Source organism: Melozone crissalis, unplaced genomic scaffold (genome assembly GCF_028551555.1).
Source record: "Melozone crissalis strain CALT ecotype California unplaced genomic scaffold, PUWL_Pcris_2 ptg000059l_1, whole genome shotgun sequence".
NCBI classification, from domain to species: domain Eukaryota; kingdom Metazoa; phylum Chordata; class Aves; order Passeriformes; family Passerellidae; genus Melozone; species Melozone crissalis.
The window spans coordinates 2,271,587-2,294,903 of record NW_026535837.1 but is presented as its reverse complement, the minus strand read 5'-3'; the positions used below and the strand labels follow the sequence as shown (position 1 = coordinate 2,294,903).

The window sequence follows — 23,317 nt, the reverse complement described above, 5'->3', positions numbered from 1 at the left end:
CCCTTTACAGGCAGGACCAAGAGTTTTGCTGTCCAGAAAGGGCCAAGAATGCTGAATATTCAGATTTGATAAAGTGGTGGCCATACACAGACTTGGCCCAGACTTTTTTCTCCTTGAAGCCCTGGGGAAGAGAGCAAAGGGAAGAAGATTTGCCAGGAAGGAGGAAACAATGTGTTCAGGATGGAGGATTAGATTTGCAAAGGTGTCCACATTTGCATTTCTTACCAATAGTTACAGCATGCAAAGCAAGTTTCCTTTTGGAGATTTTTCTGGGCTGCAGTGTTGCCAATGGCTCAACAGAACAGGCTGCCTTTAAAGCAGAGTGAGTGAGAAGCCACCACACACCCAGCTCAGCCAGCCCAGCTACAGGAGTGCTGCCCTGGGGACCAGAAGGTCTTTGTCCCACTGCCCTAAATCCAGCAGATCCCAGACAGAGCTCTAAGAAATTTAGAAAAAATTGGATGTTCTCTTCTCTGGACCACAGTCACACTTTGTCTGTCATTGTAACAAAATGTGTGAGACAAGGAAATAGTGATAGAAAGTACTTTTGCTCTAGAAATGTCACCATCAGGTCTTAAGTTAATGTCACTTGGATTAGAAGGGGCTGTTCACATCAGCTGGAAATGTGGCCAGCAAACTAAGACAGACAAGTAGGTAAGAAGCCAGTCTGCATGCTATTCAGTTTGAAATATTTTCCTATTTTCTCACTGCAGCTGTATTTATGAAATATGTGCTCAGCACACAGCCACTGTGAGCTTTGTCAGTGTCTAGCCAATGCAATATCTGGCCCTGTATTTTAGATGTAGTGAAACTGAAACTTTAGGTACCTGAGGCTACAATAAAGGCTGTTAAACATTTTTCTTTTCTATGTGAAACTTGAGAAAACAGTTGATCTACACAATAGCCTATTCTGCATGCTTGAAGGCTTATTGGTAAAGGTTTGATCTACAGCCCAACCCTCCTGGGTTGGGCAGCCCAGGGCAAAAGAGCCCTTTGTGTAATGTACTTCACTGAAGTTTTTTAACAAAATAGATTACCAAAAAAAGCGTTATTTTGCTAGCCCAAGTGTGCCTAAGGACTTTGCCTGCATAAGAAAAGCTGATTAAAAAAAAAAAAAAGAAAACCACAACCAAGCAAAGAACAAAATACAGTGAGTTACTTCTCACCCATGGTCTGGAAAATGACACTGCAAGCAGAAGCAGGAGTCCTGTGTTAGACTTTCTCCAGCAGCAGATCAAAGTCTCTCCCTTCTCATGGGTGTTTGCTCTTTCTGCTGTAACTTACTGCTCTTCACAGGGCACATAATAGAAACCTCATTAATTCACTTTTATTTTTTCTTACCTTGCATGCTTTTCTTTCTTTTACCTGGGGTTCTGTTTCTAATCCAACATCTCCCAGATGAATGGGCACACAAGTTTTGGGGACTGGGGAATGGATTTGGGTTTGGACAGGGTGAGGAAGGACAGGAGCCCCTTCACTTGCTGCTGCTTAGATAAATCATCCCCTGATATGCTGGACTGCTTGTCTGACACTGGTGCTTGGAGCCTGCAGTATGAGCTTTCCTTGGGTGAGACAGTTTTACCTCCCAGATGGTTATCACCAGTGGGTAATAAATCCAGTGATGTTTCTAAGTGACCTTTTAAAGTGAAGACCACTTAATTAGCTTTAGGACACTGATTCAGAGAAAAAGAAATTCTATATATTTTTTCAAAGCACAAGATGTTAAGGATGTTTTTTTAATTGCATTAAAATTAGAAAAGCATCCTTTAATAGATTTCCAAATCTATGTGAGGATGTGAGGCCTTGCAGGAATTAAAAAGTGTGTTGAAGTGAAACTATGGCAACTCAGTAGGGGTCAGCTCTGGCAGCCAAAAAAACCCTAAAGACCAACAGGTTTAGGTCTTTGTCTATGACACAGCCAAGGAGTGGCTGCTGCTCCCTTGGGCATGCAGCATTTCCCAGGCAAGGGCCAAGCAGGGGCCAAGGGCTGCCCAGGTCAGGGTGTTGAGCCCAGGTGGCCTCACTCTCCCCTTTCCCCTTTTCCTGTGCCTGGTACTGGTGGGGATGCCCCATTAACACATTAAGCAGGACTACAAGGAGCAGCTTGCTGGTTATTTTTAGTGAGGGGGAATAGAAAGGATCTAAAAATGTATTTGTGCCTGGCAGGGTTGATCTGCAAAACGAATCCTTTGCATTTCTTTGCATCTTCCATCTGTGATTTCACAGTTAATTGACTTATCCATGCAATGTTCCTCTGAGGTATAGATTATCTTCAGTTTCAAAGTGATAAACCCAAGTGCATTGGGATTTGAGATGGAACTTGCCCTAAACCCTCAAGGGATTACAAGGCAGAGAACAGAGTAGACCTGGGTCCCTCCTTTGCACCCCCAGGGTGGGTTCCTTTTTCCCATGGAGACACACAGCAAGTCATGCTCCACAAGCAGCAAACCACCAGGCTGCACCCAGTGCCCCTCACCACTGCCCAAAAACTTCAGCAGGGATTTGTGGGTCTGCCCAGAGCATGAAGTGTGGAGCTGCTCTTGTCCCACTCGTGTGAGCCCTGAGGTGCAAGTCAGGCCACTGCTCCTGGACAGATGCCACAGCCCCCATCATTGGCTAGGTTTATTTTTAGCTGTCCCAGCTCAATATCCACACAGCGGCAGCGACCGCATCGATCGCGCTGATGCTTTGGAGATCAATGTGTGTAACAGCCCTGGCTACAGCTCTGGGGGTAATCAGAGCTCCATCCTCCACTCCCAGGGCTGAACTTCATCCCTCTGGAAGCTGTGGGTGGCTTCACCTGTTACATGTTTTGCATAACTCCTGTAAGGACTCACAGAAGACAAGCATCAGCTGCCTCAGAATCAATAAATAGCAGACAAGCCCCCCCCCCCCCATGCCAGGGATTTCTTTCCTTGACTAAATTGACTTCTTCCCCAGAACTTTAACTGTGTTTTTGCACAATGGTGATGCCTTTTAGATTGTTTTTAATAAGCAAAGTAAGATAAAGAGGGAAGGAGAGCTAAGAAGTGATCATATCATCACAAATGCAGGTAAGGAAATACTTCACAGGAAATTTGGAGGAAAGTTGGGTGCCTAGCAGTCATTACATTCAGGTGATGCTGACACTTCAGTGTAGTGTTAATTAACTGTTTAATTTATTGAACTTTGCAAAGTTAATGATATTTGCAAATGTCCCAAAAAAAAAGGTTTTTGGCAGATTTCAGGTTTCTGATACATATTGTGGAGCACCTACCATTATTTTAAAAAGTTCAGCTCCATCATCACAGTGATTGCTTTTCTTATTGCATGCAAGGTATTTCAGATGGGCAATCAGGGTGTTAGGATAATGAGCAGAAACCTTAATGAGATGCTGTCTTCCTTATTTCTGCCAGGATTGTGGCACAAGAAACACACAAAAAATTACATTTTTCTTAGGCATTTAAGGCGCATGTCATCTTTTCCTAGCACAGGTCAAGGGAACTGAGCCTTAGAAGTGCCAGTTCATGCCACTTGTAACAAAATGGTAACGGACAGCTAAGCTGGAGCCAGTCACACTGCAGATATTTGAAGTTGGCTGAGATGAATCCCACCTCTGACATGTCTTGGTGAGTTTTCTTGTTGTTTCCAGATAAAGAAAGACTTGGGATCCCTAAATTTTAACAGCATCTAATAGTGCCATAAAATCCAGCATTGGATATTAATTCAAATGAGGGTTTTATGCAAGTGGGGATTGTTGTTTAAATCAGGCTGAAAACAGGCTGATGATATATATTCATTATATTTAGAAGCTCTCCTGTGCCTTGCTAGGGATGCTGTGCTGGCATCTTAATTTTATATCTTTATTGACATCATGGGAGATTCATAAATGTCCCATTACCCCTGCCTTAAGGAACTGAATCTGGGAATTTTGTGAAACGGTTTGAGAGGACCAAGAGTTTGAATGAGCTGAATGGATTCTAAAAACAACTCTGATTTTTTAGCTCTTGTTTTCTTTCCAGTGTCAGGGAAGCCTTGGTTAGAAACAACCACAGCTGTAACATGCAGTGACCAATAGCTGGGTGGCCAAAGGCATCACCAGGGGGGCTTGGAGCACAGAGAGGACCCAAGGAAGGGCTGAAGCAGCCATGGGCACAGCTGGAAATATCCACTACAGCATAAGGAACATGCTGCCAACATCACCTTTATTTGGGGCGGGGATGGGAGCCCCAGATGGGAAAGGGAAGGGATGTCTGGCTCCTACCCCAGGAGGTAAATCTAAGGGATAGGGATGGCTCTGAGTTTCAAGCAGTTCTCTGGTTCTAGAGGGTGGGATTCATTAGGGATGGACAAACAAATACAAAAAATACCAAAAATGAAAAAACGTAGGATTATCACAAAGAAAAAATGGTATCGCATGTTTCCCTTGGTCCTGTGCTCTGGCATTATGTCCTGTGAAGCATCCATCAAACAAGGGGAGTGCAGGATCTACCTCAGATTCTGTCATCCAGGGGATCCTCCTGCCTACAGGGTGTTTTCCATCCAGAAATACCTTCTGAGACTGCAAAATTCTGCCCCAGCCTTCATCCCCAGAGGGATCAAAACTGCACACACACTTTGGAGAAGAGATGGTCTCTGGTGGCTCTTTTCATTGGGGGTTCTGGTTGGCATCAAAACTAACCCAGCCTTTAAAGATTAAAATTCTCTGTGTGAAATAATATTTTATAGGATTTCTTTTGGGCAACGCCAGATTATTATTATTTATTACAATTACTATTACTTTACTTTCTCAATTCCTTTCTTACTCTTGCTCCATCTTTACTTTTTGCCTCATATTGAGCCTTTCTGTTCATTCCCTCCTTTTCTCCTCTTCCCCAGGCCAAAATACCACAACAGTCCAGGATTTGCACACTTGTAACAATATTACACTTCTGAAAAATGGCTATTTTTCTCTTAATGCCTTGTCTGTCTACTCTGTGAGAGCTGGTCTTCTCTTCCATCACACACAGAGATGTGTCCAGAGAGCACCAAGTGCATTTATAAGCATTTGCAGAGTATCTGGGAGTCACTTTGCATCAGAGCTTGTGATCTTACAGATCTGAGGTGGCTCTAATCAGGTTTCTAACTGAGAGCATAATAGCTGTGCTTTAGCAGAGCTGTAGCTTTGGGAAATGGTGTTTTATTTGACTGAGATATTGACAGGGATGGGATTGGAGCCCTTTACATTGGAAAAGCAGCTTCTCTTACCCTGTTCTGTTGATTTCTTCCTGCAAACCAAACACAAACACTCAGTGTTTGCTGCTTTCTACATCGTGCCCTGTTTGAATGGTTACTGAAGTGGATGAATAAATCCTCTGACTGTTGAAACTGCATACACAGACCTAATGCTCTACTGAAAGCCTTTGTGTGTGTTTTGACTGTTAACGTCCAGAACAGCAAATACACCAAGCAGCAAAAGGACAATATAGCTCAGTTGCTATTTAGGGAAGGAATTCTTCATATTTCCAGCACATGTTTTGTCAGAAGACTGAGAAGGATGCTCAGCCTCATGGTTGTACCTGCTGGGAGCCAGGACTAGCGGAGGCCATTTTCTCTGCTGGGGCAAAGATTTTGCATAGTAATTCTCAATTTGAGTCTGTGACCCCCATCTCTACAACTCTCATTTTTCATCTATAGATCCTCAAATCATCTATAGATCCTCCCAGTGAGCCAGGATGAAGGCAAGAAAAAAGAAGGCAGACAGAGGCTTGCCCAAGCCACCGAGCCAGAGGCTGATCCTGGGAATCTGCTGCTTCAAACACAGCAGTTCCCATCTCTGCTGAGGTGGTTCATTTATGTGAGAGAGGCAGCTTTACCTTCCCAAACTGCCACACTGGCTTAGCAGGAATCATGATAACAATGGCTGAGATCACTGATGTGTCATAGAGATAAATGCCTTCCAGTTATTGGAAGAGGATGGACAGACCCTGATGGTCCTGCCAAGCAGGCCAGGATGCTGAACTGACTTTGGGGTAACCCAGTTCTCTCAGACTTGTACAATGACCTGTGATCCTCAGATATGACCTTTTTATGTCTGCCATCCAGATTTGGGAGGCAGCTAAGTCAGCCTTATTAATACCTCGAGATTTTAATATTCATCATACTGCTTTTGCTTTTGTGGAAAAAAGCAGGTCACTAGAGCCTGAAAGACAAACTCCAGTAAAACAGCTCGAGTTTCTAGCCCTTGCTGGAATTGGTGCCATGTAAGGCTAAGTGGCAAATCATTTTGAAAGCACTTACTCATGCAAATGCTGCATCATGGAACAGCTTGCACAGAGCAGGGGTGTGTCCCCTCTGAACCTCCTCAGAGGCAAGTCCCTCTCCCTGAGAACACACAGAGCAGATCTCAAAGGGCTGCACTGGCAATCTTGGAGGGGAAAACCTCTCTCCATTTTGAAAATACGCCCTACAACCAGCAACAAATAAACACAACTCCAGTTTGTCAGTGCTGCCAAAGCAACACACCCAGTACAGCACTGCTCCTCCCTTTGCATCACTGACAAAGCTGCCAGCTGAATTCTGCCTCTACCCTTGGTGTCTTGGCCTGGTACCAAGCAGGAAGCACACAGATAAGCTCTTGGGATCCCAACAGCTTTTGGAGGGCTGCTAAGCTCAAAAAAGAGCCCAATGCCTTGCTACTGGCTACTAAAAAGGGCACATTTCACCCTTAAAATCCTTGCCACAATTCTGGCCTTTCTGAGAACAAAGCTTTATGTGTGCCAGGAGATTGCTTCAGAATGAGATCTGACACATCACAATTTTTAACCTTGTTTATAACTTAATCTGTAGCTAAAGAGGAGATTGAAGAGGAAGTGACATCCCAGAGAGGATGCACCCAGCTGTCAGCATTGGCTGGGTGCATGGCCTTAAAATGGCCTTAAACTGCAATATCTGCCCACAGGCTGTGCCAGGCTGCATCCTCCTGGCACCTCTGGAGATGGGAGAACCCAGGCTGGCAGTGCTGGGAGCTGCACCCACATGGGCGGGCACCTCTTCCCTATACCACCCCAGCCAGTGCTGTTCTCACTTCCCTTTGCCATCCTCAAAAAAAAAAAAAAAAATCAGCTTGTTCCTCACCAGGAGGTACCAAATCTGCCTGCACAGCCTGGGCAGTAGCAGGTGGGATTTACCACCATGTCCAGCACATTTGCTTTTTTAAAAAATGTGTCATAAAACAAAGTATTAAAAAGTGTGTCGTAAAATAAAGTATTAAATTATTAACAGCTTGGGCTTTTGGGTGGTTAGAACCCTTTCTTTCACTCCTGACAATTTAGGGGAAAAGGACAGAAGAAAGGATTTTCAGGATGTTTTCAGGTGTGTATTTTTCCTGAATGAATGAATGAAAGTTAGATTGATTGATTAATTAATCTATTTTCTGCAGCACAGGGAATGAATTGTTGAAAGCAATGAGTGAGGACCAAAAAAAATCCCGAAAAGGAACAGGTTCTTGCAGAGCATGAGCAAATCTTTCCCTTTTTTAGGTAACCCATGAAAAGTTTGCTTTCATGAAAAGCAAAGGAAACCTGGCGAAGCAGTGATGAGAGAAGCACAGCAGCAATAATATTCAAACCATTTGGAAGCAAATGTTGTGCTTATGAGAGTATGCAACAAAAAATTAAAAAAAACCGAAGCATGAAAGGCACTCCGGGTGTTAAATATTCATTAGTATTCCCCGCACCGCCTGTTCTAAATATAAGATAGGTTTCAGCGCAGCCCTGGTGTGTGCCTGGGATGTGTCCCCTCCCCTGTAGGATGCTGCAGCCACTCAGCTGGCGGGGCGTCGCCATGGCAACAGCGCGATGCCACCTTTTGTTGGATGAATGAATGGAGTGACCGGAGCCGAGGTCGGCCGGGGGCACACGGGCAGGGCAGGCTGAGCTGCCATTGTCCCTGTCACAGGCAGGGCAGGGGCAGGAGGAGCTGGCAGCTCTTTGCATCACACAGCAGCGGAGACAGGGTCCAAATCCAAATCCTCTCTGTTTTTCGGGGCTGGTACAGGCAGCACAACTTGGATCTGGGCTTGCATCCCCACCCCGAAGGTTAGGAGTGTTCAGCTTACAGAATTTTATCCCAGCCTGGATGCACCCACAAAGGGTGAACAAGAAGAAAACTGAGGGCTCAAATGCATACCAAAGAGTTCAGCTCTTTCAAGGACCCTCAGCCAGTAGTCTGACAGTGAACATCAGGATTTTTGGGGCCATAAGGATTTTTGGGGCCATTTTTCCTAGGGCAAGATTAAGCTCTGGATACAGGCATCTAAATTCAGCCATTTATCTACCTGGCTAAATAACAGGAGAATCTCTTCTCTCTTTCTGGTCCATGGAGGTTTGTCAAGGTAGTCAGCAGAGCCTAGAAAGAGATGGAGTTCCAAGGCTGGAGCCAGGTAGGACATACCAGGTTCCACATGTGCCTTGGTCTGCTGTCTAGAGTCCAGCAGACATTTAAATTATGACAATATAAGAGGGGTTTAATGGTGTTCACAGGGGTTCTTGGATGAGGGAAGAGATCTGACTCCATGTTTCAGAAGGCTTGATTTATCATTTTATTATATATATTACATTAAAACTATACTAAAAGAAGAGAAGAAAAGGTTTTATCAGAAGGCTAGCTAAGATAAGAATAGAAAGGCAAAGAATGATAACAAAAGCTTCTGTCTCGGACAGAGTCCGAGCCAGCTGATTGTGATTGGCCATTAATTAGAAACAATTCTATGAGACCAATCACAGATGCACCTGTTGCATTCCACAGTAGCAGATAACCATTGTTTACATTTTGTTCCTGAGGCCTCTCAGCCTCTCAGGAGGAAAAAACCTAAGGAAAGGATTTTTCATTAAAAGATATCTGCGACAGAGGGGATTGCAAGGTTTCTCACTCCCATAACTAGTTAAGGGTGATTATGTTCCCATATATTCCAGGATATGGTGGTTTGAATCCATGGCAGGATGAACCTCTGCAACACCTGTGCAAACCAGACAATTGGGTCTCTTCTTCTTCAGATGGAGAGCCTGAGATACACTGGGTGTAGCTGCCCAGGATCTGAGTCAAATGCTGCTCCCCTCTCCAGAAACAGAATGAGGATGCAAGTGTTCACATGCTCCTTTTGCCTGCGCAGTGCCTTTGATGTGAGATGGCAGGAGCAGAGGCTGCAGAACGAGTCTGCAGTAATTTGAGCATTGCTGTGAGTGGCAGCCCAGCACAGGAACGAGGTGTCAGACCATGGCACACGCTGCTGGGGCACTGCTCCCCCAGCTACAGCAACCAAAGCTCTCATTTTGAAGTCAAGATAAACTTCCTTGGCTCCCTCCTACAATTTTAGTTGTAAAATTGATGCTCTGAACGTGAAGGAGGGGTTACAAGCAGTCTGGAGCACACCAAGTGTTCATCCTGCTCCTGTAGCACAAGGAGGACAGGCTGGTGGCTGCACAGGTAAAGCAGAGCATCTGCCAAGGTGCTGGTACAGCTCCAGTCCCACCTGGTGCCTGGAGTTTGAGAGGAGGATGATGTGATGCACGATACCCATCCACCCAGTGATGCTCCAGCTCTTACAGGAGATTTCCAAAGAGCCAGGAAAACTTGGCTCCTTGGAAATCTCCTGAGCCTTCCTGAGGCTGAGAAACTTGGCTCTCCAAGGAGCTAAGACAAAACTACACAGAACCCCTGGGGTCCCCTGGCCCCACTGGTGAGGGGGGATGTGAACAGACCTTGCTGTCACACACCACTTCAGCTGTGGCTCATTGTAGCGCCAAGCAGAAGCTGATAACTGATAACCAGGGACCCAGAGCATCCTTGGGATGCAGCTGGGGGTCACAGCTTGCACTTCCTGGATGGGGAGACTCACTGCTGGCTCACAGCCACTGGTGCTGCTCAAACAGCACCATACTCTTTCCCAGTCCTGCTCATCCTGCTGAGCTGGGCTCTGCTCTGACTCATGCAGTATCAGCACAATTCCCAATCCATTCAGATCAGAGAGGCTTTGAGTGCTGCTGAACCAGAAAGGCCCCAGCTTGCTTTTCTGGTCCCAGACTGAATTATTCTTTTGGACTTTAGGAGAAATGCCTTTTTTTTTTTTTTTTTTTTTTTTTTTTTTTGCCTGTAAACAGAGATAACATAGGGAAGCTCATGAGGCACTGCGGTGTAGCTGAGCTCAGAGCAGAGCTGAGTTTTAGGAGAACTGGGTGTTCATCCACTGCCATGGGTGCATCACCCACATTATCATATTGCATTTAGCCTGGACCACCTGACCTGACATCTCCAAAATACCCGAAAGCTCCTCTCCCTTTATGTTCCTCTTGAGGCTATGGGCAGTCAAATTCCCCTGACAATTTGGATGAGATGATGTTTCACAGATGCAGACAGACTTGTAAACCTTTCATCAGAACCTGGCACAATGCTGTACAGCAGAAATATCACAACAGCCTTGTCTTACTGGAGCCTGGAATTCCTGCTGCCATTTATTCAAAGTCTTATTAAAGTCTTGGAAACACCAATAGCAAAACACATTTATATACAGCCAGCAAGAAATGGATGAGCCTGCCAGCATTCTACAGTCTCTTTAGCGCTGGAAAACTTATCTCAGCCTTCAGTATGATATGATCAGATTCGTTCAGGTTTGATAAGAACCTGACTTTGGCTGAGAACACTTAATTCTGTTTGAAATTAATATTAATCACTGTAGGGGGCACCTCCCCACCCTGTTTTTACCCCATAAAGAATAATAAGAAAAATTGCCTTAAACTGCAATATCTGCATGGTTGAAAGGACTAGAAGAGATAGAGAAGAAAAGGGATGTGTGCGGTTGAACACCCTCGTGTATGTCACTGTCTGGGAGCACTTCTGCTGGGGCTTGAAGGGCAGGAGTTTTGTCTGTCTCTGGGTTCATGCCAGGCTTTGCAATGGGATACCATGAACCAACCATTGACATTTTCCATTGCTCCTTGTCAGTGTAGCCTCCAGGAGCCTGGGCTGACCATGAAGGACAGGTGGGGTCAGAGATGGTCCTGGTGTAAGCAGCCAATCTCTTTGAGAAAGAACTGGTCTCTCTTTTTGGTTTTGCAGGAGCCTCAGTGGCTGGCTTGGACCAGAATGCAGAGTTTTAGATGGTGAAAGCTAATTGAGGTGAATCCCCATCATCATCCAGAGAACATGTGGTATTTTCAGGAGTTAACCAGACCCAGCTCAGTGCATGAATCAGACAGCAGCAGTCCCTGAGCATGTAGCTTGCAGCACGTAGCAAGAGTTGGTGTTAAAGGGCATTAGAAATTTCCACCTGTAATGTGCTCCAGCCAGCCTGACTGTGATTTCTAACACTGAAAATCGAGTTCTGGTGGTGTAACAGGGTTTTTAATTTTGCTTTTGGACAGCAATTGGGTTGAGGTATGTGGAAGGTTACCCCCTGGGATGAGGAAGGGAATCCTTTTTGTGTTTGTGTTAGGAAGTGGGGTGGCCCCTGGGGAGCTGACCTTCGGGGCAGTGATGGGCAGCTGTGCTTGCTCATTTGATGGCATTTCAAAATGAGCATCATTTGGACTTTGGACTGGTCTGGTCTGGTCCTGTGGACTGAACACCAGTGTGTTTGTAGGTGTGAAGCTCGTTTTTCAGTTGGATTTTTCTGTGAAAGAGCTTCAGTCCTAGCATCACTTCATGATGGAAAACAAAATGCATAAAGCAGGAGCAATCAGGGAATTTTCCACAAAGACACCCTCTGATCTGAATTAAAATGCTAATAGAAATGCATTCAGGGAGTATCTTTTGCTGACCAACTTTGCAGGAGTATATTCCTTTTGTTTAGTGTGCTTTTCTTCTCTCTCTCCCTGAATTCCCGGCTGACAATTGACAGGAACTCCCTTTCAGCGTGGGTTTGGTCACTCACTGGCAGCAAACGCGCCCAGCAGAAAATGCTCCAACTGTTGGCGTTTCCCGAGCAGGGAAAACCTCCTGCAAGGCTGAGGCTTGCCATGAGGATTACACCCTTTTAAGTCAGTGCCGGGGAATCCACGATCTGCCTCGGTGACGAAGTTTTTCCTCGGCGCTTCCCCGGCTCGCAGGGAGAGCGGAGCAGCATCAGCGGCACAATAGGCAGGGCAGGGTCCCGCATCTCCCATCCCTGCGGGAAGGGTCCCGCACCCTCCATCCCCGCGGGAAGGGGCTGCGATCGCCCGTCCTGGGCTGGATGCATTACGTAAGGCAGGGATCGTTTGTCAGGCGCGATGGTACAAACATAGCTGCGGGCAGATTATGCACAGAGAGCCAGAGAGGAGGAGGCACGGGCAGGAAGGTGTCTCCGGGAGCGGGGCTCCCTCCCCGCCGCTGAGGATCGCGGCTGGGCAGCGGGCTGGGCTCCCCTGGACGGTGTCCCTGGCATGCTCTGCTTCGTGCGGGATGCTTGAGACGAGATTCTAACTTGGGGCGCCGGGATTGGCATGAGGATCGGAGCAACATGGAAGGGCTTCTGTCTCCGATGAGAACGAAGGTAGGGAAAGATGTTCGTGTCTTTTGAAGCTCAATTTACACGGCGAGGGGAAGGGGAGTTGCGGGGCGAGCTCTGTGAATAGGGGGCTTGCCGGGCTTTTGTCTCTTTTCTTTCCTGCCTCTTTTTTTTTCTTTCTTTCTTTCTTATTTTTCAAAACTACGCTGGTGAATGTAACTCAGCAGAGCAGCGCCAGCAGTTGCCTCCGAGAGGGGAGTAACGCATCACTCCTCCTCGACAGAGATGACCTTTGTAAATGAGTTTGCCTTTTGGAGTAGACAGCCATATTTTTGTTTGAATTTCCACTTGGAGGCTCTCATTGTGTCTGTGTGTCTGTGCGGGCTCCCCGGGGGACGCGGACCTTCCCTGCGGCGCAGGGATGGATGGATGGGGACACCGGGATAGCCCAGCAGGTGCTGGCAGCACCAAGGGGGGCACGGGCAGGCAGAGTGGGTGATTTTGTGCCCAAACACCCTGCCAGGATGCCAGACCTCTTTTGTGGACCCAGAGCAGAAAGCTGTGACAGAGTGAGTGTGCAGAGCTGAGGGATTTCTGCACTTGTCTGCTGCCTTCTCACACTCTCAACTCTCTTTAAAGGTTTGACAGGAACCCTCAGTATTAGAGAAACTTGAATTCCAGCAGGGAAATGACAGAAGAAAAACAGTGATGGTTTAGTTGGTAAAATTTCTCCCCATGCCATTATTTCTTTGTGGTCCCAGGGGATAGACTGAATCCTGATTGCATTTTATTTAGTCACTGCCTCCATCCCATGTGGTAACTGCCTTGGGTAAATCCTTCTGATTTCACTCCATCACCACATTCCGTCCAACTCTGTTGTATTGTGTGTCAAGACTGGAAAAATTGGAATTCAGTGGCAATTCTTGCTGGCAACAGGGTGTCTTTGTATGTCTTAGATGCAAACAGTTTGGAAGGGGCAGTCAGACAGGAGTTGCTTTCTATAAATGCCAGACTTGAAAAAATTCTGAGAAATTGTCTGGTCCAGCCCCTGTGCTGAAGCAGATCAGCTAGTCTGGTTTCCTCAATTACATCCCTGCCATTCACTACTCTAAATTAAAGGCTCTTCAATGATTTAAAGTCTTTTCAATATTAAAACCAAGAAAAGTGATTTAAATAAAAATAATTTGCCAGCAAATGTCTGCGCTGCAATTCTCCAGGGGAGTAATTTTTTTCCACTTTAATTCAGGTTTTTTTGTCTTGAGCAGTAAGTTGATAATTTAAAAAAGAACCTGCCAACTTCATATAGCTCTCCATTACCAAGAACAATGCTATGGGCAGTTTTTAGAATGAAAGATTTATAAGGGATTATAGACCCAGCCATTCATATCTCTCATTATTGAGGAATTCATACATTGATGTTAGGCTTTGCAAGGCATTTCCCAGTACTATTTTTTTAAAAATCAGATAATAGAGGAAACCTCTAGCAGCTGCCCAACATTTCCATCTCATTTCCATTATTAGAAAACATAACTTTCATTGGTTTAGCTGATGTTTCCATTCTGCTCCTCTAACCAGGCTTGAAAGGACTGCTGAAGGCAGTCTCCCCCAGGACTGGTGAGCTCAGGCTGATGTGTGGATTACAGTCAGACCTGTGTAGTATCAGCACCTGCAGCATGTGTGAAGCTATAAAAATAACAGAGTAAGGGAAGTGGTCCAGGACTGGGTATTCTGTTTGTTCATCTGATCCGCTTCGTAGCTGGAGTGTAAATCCCACTAACACCATCCATAAAGTGTAATCTAAATTGCCACTGTCAAGTAATTTATTGATCCTATAGAAGAGCATGCTTGGGAGTATAGACATGATCCTTTGGATCACAATCTGCCTTAATATTAGAGAAAGGGAGAGATTCTGATCTCCTTTGTGTGTGGAAAAAGCTTCTCAAGGCAAAGAAATGTGATTTTAAATCAGCTCTTGCGGTGATGTAAGATCAGTGGGATTCTCTGGAAGATCCAGACCCTGACGTTGGTGCTACGTTGCTGTTAATCCAGAGCAGCTCCCTGGCAGCTGATGGAGATATTCAAACAGACTCTGTGAAATAAAGGTCAGGATTTGGCCCTTACATCTTTACCTTTCAGAGAAACAGCAATGCATAGATCACTTGAATAGATTTGAAAACTTATCTCATTTCCAAGATGCTTCATGGCTGGCAGTGGCTCCGTGCTCCCTAGCAGAAAATCAAGTGTAAAATCTATTAAATCCCCAAATACAGCCTTAATATGTGATGATTACACAAAAAAAACTTGACAACAGTGAGGCTGCCAACGTGCTGAGACCCCTGCCTGTTCCACTCCCTGATACTGCCTCGTTTTCCTCCTCTATTCCCCCGTCTGTCTGATCCCATCTGTTGTCACTTGTTTTACACCAAGGCTGAAACTGTTGGGGGCTAGTTAGAAGTTGTTTTGTCCTTTGGTTTGTACAGTGACATGAAGGACAGTGGGCTTCTGGTCATTTCTGGCAGAGCTGCCTGGAAAGAGCCTGGAGCATCTGGGAGCTCCAAGAGTTGAACCTGTGTGAAAACATCTCCCTGCCACAGTGAAATGCAAATAAAGGCTCCGTTTTATCCTTAGAGTCCCAAGCAGCTCTGTTTAGCCTGCTCAGATCTAGACAGAAAACCAAAACCAAAGAATTTTCTTTGTTTTCATGGGTAAATAGGGGCAGGAGCTGACTCTGCAGGCACTTCTCACAGTCTGTCACCAGCATGTGAGGACAGCCTACATCTGCCTCTGATAGCCAAATGCAAGGGTCCCTGGAATTAAAATGAGCTCTAAATCCCTTCAGGTGAGCTTGTGTGAATCTCATGGTGGCAACTTGAAAATAAGATTGCTGTCAGCTCTTTGGTCCCTATCGTTCACAGAGGTTGTCACTCCACTGACAGAGGGACAGGTGGGCACATCTTGGCTAAAGAAATCCAGTTTATTGTGCAGGAGGGCTGGAGCTGAGGCACTGGACAGAGACATGGACACCAAGTCCTCACTTCTCCAAGCAGCTCCATGGCAGGAATTGCCAGCAGAAGGCTGGGAATGTACCACCAGGAGCCTATTTCATAGAGAACTTCTTTCTTATTTCTTATATCACAGGGTAATGACCCATTTGGTTGCTGGGCCGTGCTGGGTGATCATATAGTGGGTACTTTAAAAACTCCTTAAAATATTTGGTAAATTGGGTATTAAACACTAAGCACATTACACCCTGTAATGGACTCCACTGCAGCAAGCCGTGGGTGGTTAAAACATTTCTGCTTTTGTATAACCAGGGTGCACAGATGCAGGAATTCTAGGGAAAGGAAAGGGATACACGGTAAAATGGGCTGGCATATCAAAATTGAAGCAGATAAGTAGAATGCACTGAACAGCAAAGTTGCTGCATTTTTGGTGTCGATGATTAAATTTCACTTGATTAGAAGTAATGGCTGGGTTGTAAATATTTGGTAGGTTAATAGAGGTACTTATAAATATTACCAGAACCAGTTAAATTCTGTAGCCTAGGATGTCTGAGCCCCTGTTTTCAGAGCGAATGAATGTACACAATAGCAATGTCCCCATGCCGCCTTAAGAGACTGTGAAGTTGATTGAGTATCACAAAGTGAAAAGAATGAAGAAATGCATAAATATTGCAGTCCTTTTGTTAGCCTCCATTTTAATTTGTTTTATAATCCTCAACACATGCACAATTTGCCTTAACCCTCAATGCATCGCCTTCAGCAAATTATCCTGGCATAAGAATTTCAGTAATTTTAGTTTCTCTGCTGCTGACACTTGCCAGTGCATGCAACTGAATTTGCAATGAGCACCTGGCTCGAACCACACAGAACTGGCTACTGCTCTATTTTCCTTTCAGAAGCCTGTGTTTGGTACTTTTTTGTTTATCAAAGCACTGCTTCTCTTTCAGAGAGGCTGAAAGAACTTTTTCAATGAACTTTTCGTCTGTTCAGAAACACACGCGGAGGGTAAATGGAGATTAATTACTGTCGAATTTACTAAGCTTTGCATCCAAAGATAATGAATTTTGAGTGTTCCTGTGTACAGCAAATTCAGCAAGGGAACTCAGTAAATAAAGTGTGTCGTATTTAGATAGTGCTCTTTAAGCATTAATGGGGCTGTTCTCGTTTATTGAATCTTATTAACTTTATCTGTTTATTGTAGATTTTGGGGATTAGCAAACTCCCATGGTGTTACTGGTGGTTTGTTAAGCCCTGTTGGCTCTGCTTTCAAAGCCACTTAGTTTTTGACCACTGGATCTCTCACAAAGAATGGTTGAGTTGTCCTTGTGCCTTACTTTGAGAAGTTCACAGTGGCTCAAAGCAGAGAAACTTTGGAAAGTACACTATACCTTGAGAATCCTAAATAGCAAAGGCTGTGACAGTTGGCCTTTGAGACTGTTGGGGAGGAAGTCAGGAGGGGAAATTACCCCTGGGAAAGCGAAGTCTGGAGTCTGGGTTACACCTGTAGTTTTTCACCCTTCTTGAATGGCACTGAAAAGAAGTTTATATAAGCAGTTTCTTTGTGCAGCTGCATGCAGCAAAACATTTGAACAGACTCAAAACTTTAATCTCACAAGCTATCCTGAAGAAGTTTAGATTAGAATCCTGCACTGTCTGGACAGCTATAAATATTAAAATCACTTTACAGCACTCTTGTAGGAGCCAAAAGGCAGAATAATTCCTTTGTGGATGTTGTGAAACCAGTCCTGGTGTTTTTGAGAATACCAAAACACTAAAGTTGCCCCCATCCCTCCAAAATCATTCATGTTACTCCTATGGAGTCTAAGACCCCTGCTTTGATACAATTGTGTTTTTCACTCTCATTTTGAGTATCCCACCATGATAGACACACACAGGTGCTAATGACACTTACAGAGTGAGATTTCCAAAGCCATTTATTCTATTCTATTTTTATTTATTTATTTATTTATTTATTTATTTATTTATTCTGGGGCTTCTGATCTCCCCGATGGAGTGACCTCACATGGGCAGTGAGCACACAAACACAAACCCAAACCCAAACACAATATTTCAGGTTCCCACAGACACAGGGAGCTCACAGCATGGACTGGGGAGTGCTGGTGTTCCCCCAGCAGCCCTTCCACAGGGCCCCTGCTCCTTCCCTGCCTTATTATCAGTTTGACACGGGTTAATGAGGCCATATGTAATTCTCTGAGCTTGTAGATAGTTAAAAAGAAAGGCAATTCAGGAAATAATGAAGCTCTATGTTGGCTACAGTTGATCATAATGTAATAAATACCTGGGAGAGAGAATGTAGGAGCATAACTCAGAGCAGAGTTTGGCTTTGGAACAAGTGTACCATAACATTATGCCTCTGGAAAAGCAGAGCAGTTTTTGTTCTGTAACATTTCCTAAACCCATTCAGATTTAAAGGCGATATATCACTGGACATAAAACTGAAAGGTTATTTTTCCTCCCCGGCTGTGCTTTGCAGCAGAGCAGTGAGCTCCATGCCTGATTGAGCCCTGCACTGGTGCCCAGTCACACCAGGGGTGGGTTACTCACTCTCCAGGGAGGGGAAACTCTGTGTACCCTGGGCTGGACACTGCTCTGCTAATGGGAATTGCATTGCAGAGCACCAAAATCCAGCACAGGGACTTGGATCATGAGAACACAATCCCTGTCCCCAGATGCTCCCTACTAAAGGTTAGGAGGAAACAGAAGCATTTTGCCTCAGTTTTTAAGGAGGAAGGACTGCAGTTCAGATTCTGGTATTTCATGCAGGATCCAAAGCCTGAGGGATTCTGCTCATTCTCAGCATCCTCAGGAGCACAACTGAGTCCAGGCCACCCTGTCCTAGGATCTGCCCTTGGCTGCACACCAGGCTCAGTGGGTTCAGCTCTTGCTGAGCTCTCTCATGACTATCAGACAGCCTGAGATGAACCAGGATAGTCACAATGCTGGCATTGCTTTGTCTTTCACAGACAGTTTGATCCCCTCTCTGCCACCACCAGCTCAGCATCAGGAGCACATCACTGGGAGGTGCACTTGGGCTTGGCACAGTGTTGTGTTGGAGCTTGCAATGATCACAGCATGCCCTGGTGACCAAAACTCTCACATTGTGTATCAAACACCACTGGATCCTTTCAGGGAATGGAAATAGGAACTGCTCCCATGTGCCCTGTTCACCTCCCAGTGCCCAGACACCATCCAGCTGAAACCATCCTGCACCCTGGCCTCGATTGTCCATGTCTTGCTCAGCCTGTGCAAAGCCAGGCTGTAGCAGAGGTGCCCAGGAAGGTCTGACATTCCTTAAATCTTCATATGGCTGAGGTTGCCTGAAAGTGCCAAAATATCTCTTGGCTTCCATGGGACCTCACTGAAAAGCACACTGGGGGGCTATGCAGAGACCACAGAGGTGCCAAAATGAAATTAGTAATAACAATCATATCAACAACAACAACATAAAAATAATAAAATAAAATAAAATAAAATAAAATAAAATAAAATAAAAATAATAATGTTTAAAATGCAGTATGGCAAGGCACAGACTAGAGGGAAGGAAACTGATGATAGTGGTGCTAAGAGCATAAAGCTTGCTAGCTCAGTGTGTGGATCATGGGCATTTTTAGGAAGTCAGAGAAAATACACCGATGAACACTCATTTTCCCAGTCATTTCATTATTTTACTTAATGGCAGCTATTGTCGAGGCAATTTGCCACCCTTTTCAGAAGCAGAGCTCAGACAGAGACACCCACTCTTTAGCTGTGAATCACAGGTTGCATTCCCTGGGGAAGGTCACAGAGCCTTAACTGCTGCAAATATGGGAAAGCTGAAAAAATGAGAAAGATATTAGCGAGATGATTATGAAGCAAAAAATGATGGTTGCCCCAAAATGCCAGCCTGGTAGTTATCTGTGGAGGATAACAGCTCTCCTGCACGTCTGCCTGGTGTATTAGGTCATTCTGAAGGCAGTGATGGTAGTGAGTGTATGTGTTTAGTGTTTGGGACTCTATGGAAGGAAACAAAGCTCTTGCATGATGCACAATTCATATAAAAAATGTCTGAGGCATAACAAGTGCATCCCAGCACAGCTCTAAGCACCCCAGCATGGACTTCAGTAATGGTCAGCTATTTTTTATAGTATTTTACTGGATTTAAATAAATGTAAAATGTGTGTGCAGCTGGGCATGTGGGCTCTCTTCCTGAGAACACACACCCAATGTACCTTAGCTTTCCCTGCATGCCTCCTTTATCTACATTGCAGTATAAACCCTATCAATCTGTGAGACCAAAGCTCTGACCCTGTTTGGAATTCAACCAGCAAGACAAAAATCTCCAGCCCTTCAGGTTGCTCCAGTTCAGAGGAGAGCAGAGGACAGATGCAGGTGTCTTTTTGATGTGATTTATAAGCATATTACAATATCAATAAGCATACAAAGTCCTGTTTCCCTGACCACAGCAGATATTAACAAATGAGATAGCAGCTTCCCTCTTCAGGGTGGCTTCTTTCATGCAACATTCATCCACACCTGGTTTTCCTTGGTGTCTTGGTCCTTGGCTTGATTATCCTATGAGGGAGAGATTTCCCACTCCCTTATACAATCACAGGGTATCACAACACATGGCAGACCAGCTGAGTGTCTTAATCCCTTCTTCTCTTCAAGCTCCAAGTCCCCATTTTGGTGATTTGTTTGGGGTTTTCTAGGGAAAGCCCTTGTTCCTTTTGTGCAGGAGCTCAGCTGTTGTGGCAGCGCTGTTGCAGCATCCCAGCACCCAACATGTCCTCATGTTCAGAACAGGAAAATCTCCCCAAATGTAGCTGTCCTGAGGCAGAGCCATTGACTTGGGTCCCACACAACAGGCTGATTTAGTAGTAAATGCAGTAGTAGTAGTAAATGCAGATTTAAGGCTGATTAAGTAGTAAATGCAGTATATACATCAGCAGTAAAAATACACCTCCCCTTTTTTTTTTCCTTACAAAATCTTATTCATGGGTCTCCCATGCAGCAAACACCAGATGAAAGTGGTGGCTCTCAGGACATGGCACAGGGTCCCCTGGGCCACAGCACTGATGAGGCACAGCCCAAAGCAGCAGCCAAACCCACCCAGTCCCTCGGAAAAGAGGCAGATACCATCACTCTTCTGCTCTTGGTGGCACAAACACTTGCAAAGCTTGGCTGTGCTGAAGGAACATTAAAGGTAGAAGACATCTCCTGGGTAGACAGCACTCAAACCACTTGGGGCTTTGAAGACAGGAGGTCAAAAACAACATATCAAGTGAGTTATCAGCCAGTCCTGTCTTCCCTTCCTCCCCTCCCTCTGGCTCAGAGCTGCAGGAGCTCAGGTCCTTTGATGTAAACCTGTCAGACACTTTGGTCTCTTCTCTGCCCTGCCCTATTCTTGCACACACACATTTGTGTGAGATTTTAATTATAGGCATGAGCATATTGGTAAGAAAACCCTTCCTTAATTACACGCTCAATTAATTCCAGTAGCTCAGGAGCTGAAATACAAAGTTAGGTGAAATTATTACTGCTTCATCTAAAGTTGGATCTCTCCATGGCCAGGTTCCCAATAATACTGTGGAAGTAATTTTTCTTTAGAAAAATGGATTTCATTTAGAAGAGATTAAATTGTTTTGGATAGAGGGAGTTAGAGTATTATCTGGTGCAACTCATATTCTTTTCCAGAAACACTAATTACTTATAAGACTAATCTTTTCAGCAAATATTCCATGATCAGGCCAAAGAATTATATGGGACAAATAAGGCAATATTTAGCCTCATTAGGGCTGGCACAAACCCTCCCCTAATGTATTGTGGTCTTTAGAGAGAGATCAAGTGAGATGAGAAATTGAATGTGTCTTCATAACATCAGATACCCATCTATGGCACCAGGGCCTCAGTGCTCACACCCTCACTGGAATTTGGGTGTCACTTTCTGCTGCTGCTGATGGCACCCTGGTAGGGATGGCTGAGAAACACCTAGGCTGGAACCTGCTCATCTGGGCTTTAAGCCAGGATCTGCTCTTGTCTCTGTAAAACTGGAGACTCCCAATGTGTAGGACAGGAAGGCTGTGCTGCATCCCTGGGATCCTGGCTGACACCTGCAGCAGTGTGGGAAAAAAGGCTCAAGTGGAGGAGAATCCACTTGAGAATCCACAATCCTAGCTGGAATAAACAGTCTAGGAGGAGGGAAGCATGTGGACAGAGGATTAGGGCTGGAAAAAGGAGTTTGAGAAGAGGCAACCAGGACTAAACAGGTAAGTTGTGGAGGCAGGGGTAGAGGGCAGAGATGAGGTGGAGCACTTGTGCCCATGGCATGGAAACCCCCTTCAGCCCAAACCCCTGTCCCAGCTGGATGTGGGTGGTGAAATGACACCTGTAAAGCTGCTTTTTAAAGAGGGAATACCATCAATTTGCAAATTTGGGAAATACTGTAGCAATGGACTCTAACAATTCAGAACCACAAATGGTTTTTTCATGGGTTTCTTCTTGTCTCCTACATAAGACAGACAGTGCTCAGATAATGAGCAGCTATTCCTGTTGTATTTTCCTCATTTCCTACCAAATAACCCTAGGTCTTATTTACTCAATATTGTCCTGAAAACAGGTTTGGTTTTTTGGTTTTGTTTTTTTTTTTTTTTGCATTATTTTTCTGAAACATTAATTACAACAGTATCAAAGTTCATCAAAACCTGTAATCATACTCTGGTTTGTCTCTGTTTAACTGACGTAGAATTGAGCCATGAAGGAATCATTTAAGGTCTCTTTCAGTTTTGGGCCATTTCTGACTTCTCTGTATGCTCAATATCATACAGCACTTTCTGTGTTCATTGTGTCCCTCAGGTGGAGCCCAGGCTTTCTTCAAGTCATGTGCTAGGAGTGTCTCTCAGAAACCCAAAAATAAAGCTTAGATGTCAAGGATTATTAGTAAAAGTTTGGGATATATGAGTCACTCATCACCATGTATCTTCACCCAAAGACTTCTCCGCCTTCTGCAGCACTCCCCAGCTTCATTCCTTGTGCACCTTCTGTCTGCCACAAATGCCAAGGAGCCCTTTAGAGAGCAGACACCTCCCCTGATTCATCCTTAAGGCAGCTCCACCCCACATAAGGAAGAAAGAAAATATGGGTGCAGAGGTTAGGGTGAAGGCAGTATCTGATCATGCAATTAAAAACTGCATCATGAAACATTCACTCATGCCTGACCTTTTCTAAATTTTCACCCTGATATCCACCCAATGCAGTGTATAATACCAGCAAGCACATGACTGCTGTCACCTGGCTATTTTTTACTTAAGCTAATGTTATTCATTCCCTCTAAGAACTCCACATAAATTGACTGCAGTTTAATCATTTCTCCTTGCACCTTTTTGGAGTAAGCCAGGCTGACAAAACAGACCGCTGTGGGAGTAGGTGTGAGCAGGGCTGAACTGACTGTATGGAAATGCTGGGCAGCTTTGAATGCACAAACCCAAACACAGCACTGAGGAAAACCATGTGCTGAGGGTGGGGAAGGAATTTGTGTGCTCCCATTTGCATGTCTCTGTAAGCCATCTTTGCCTGGAATAAATGTCTTTGTCCACATGAAAGCTGAATATGATTTCTTCCCCCCATTTGACAGGGCAGTAGAGAAAGCTTTGTGAAATGGGTGTGACTTTTATGATGTTTTGCAACTCATTTTTAGAAATATGTGTCTGCATATGCCAGTAGTTACCCTATTTTATACTAATGGTTTTTGCATTCTTGTTGAGTGAAAATTTTCTAGTTAGTAAACACCACGTTACTATTAAAGTAGACTGTCAGGTAGATTGAGAAGAAAAAATTTAACAAAAAAGTAAATTTTGGCATTTCTTTAACCTCCAAC

At 44.8% G+C, this 23,317-nt stretch overlaps 1 protein-coding gene across 5 annotated transcripts in view; it reads left to right on the top strand.

Annotated features, from left to right (window-relative positions):
- The window catches only part of FRMD4A (FERM domain containing 4A), a 378,398-nt gene that overhangs the window by 74,235 nt on the left and 280,846 nt on the right, over nt 1-23,317 (top strand). The window contains exon 1 of one of the 5 annotated variants that reach the window (XM_054287523.1): nt 12,338-12,487. The exons of the other annotated variants lie outside the window; for them this stretch is intronic. Within the exon in view, the coding sequence (XP_054143498.1) occupies nt 12,455-12,487 (33 nt within the window). The 5' untranslated portion in view covers nt 12,338-12,454. Of the gene's footprint in view, nt 1-12,337; nt 12,488-23,317 lie in introns of those variants that run through there. 5 annotated transcript variants of the gene reach the window in all.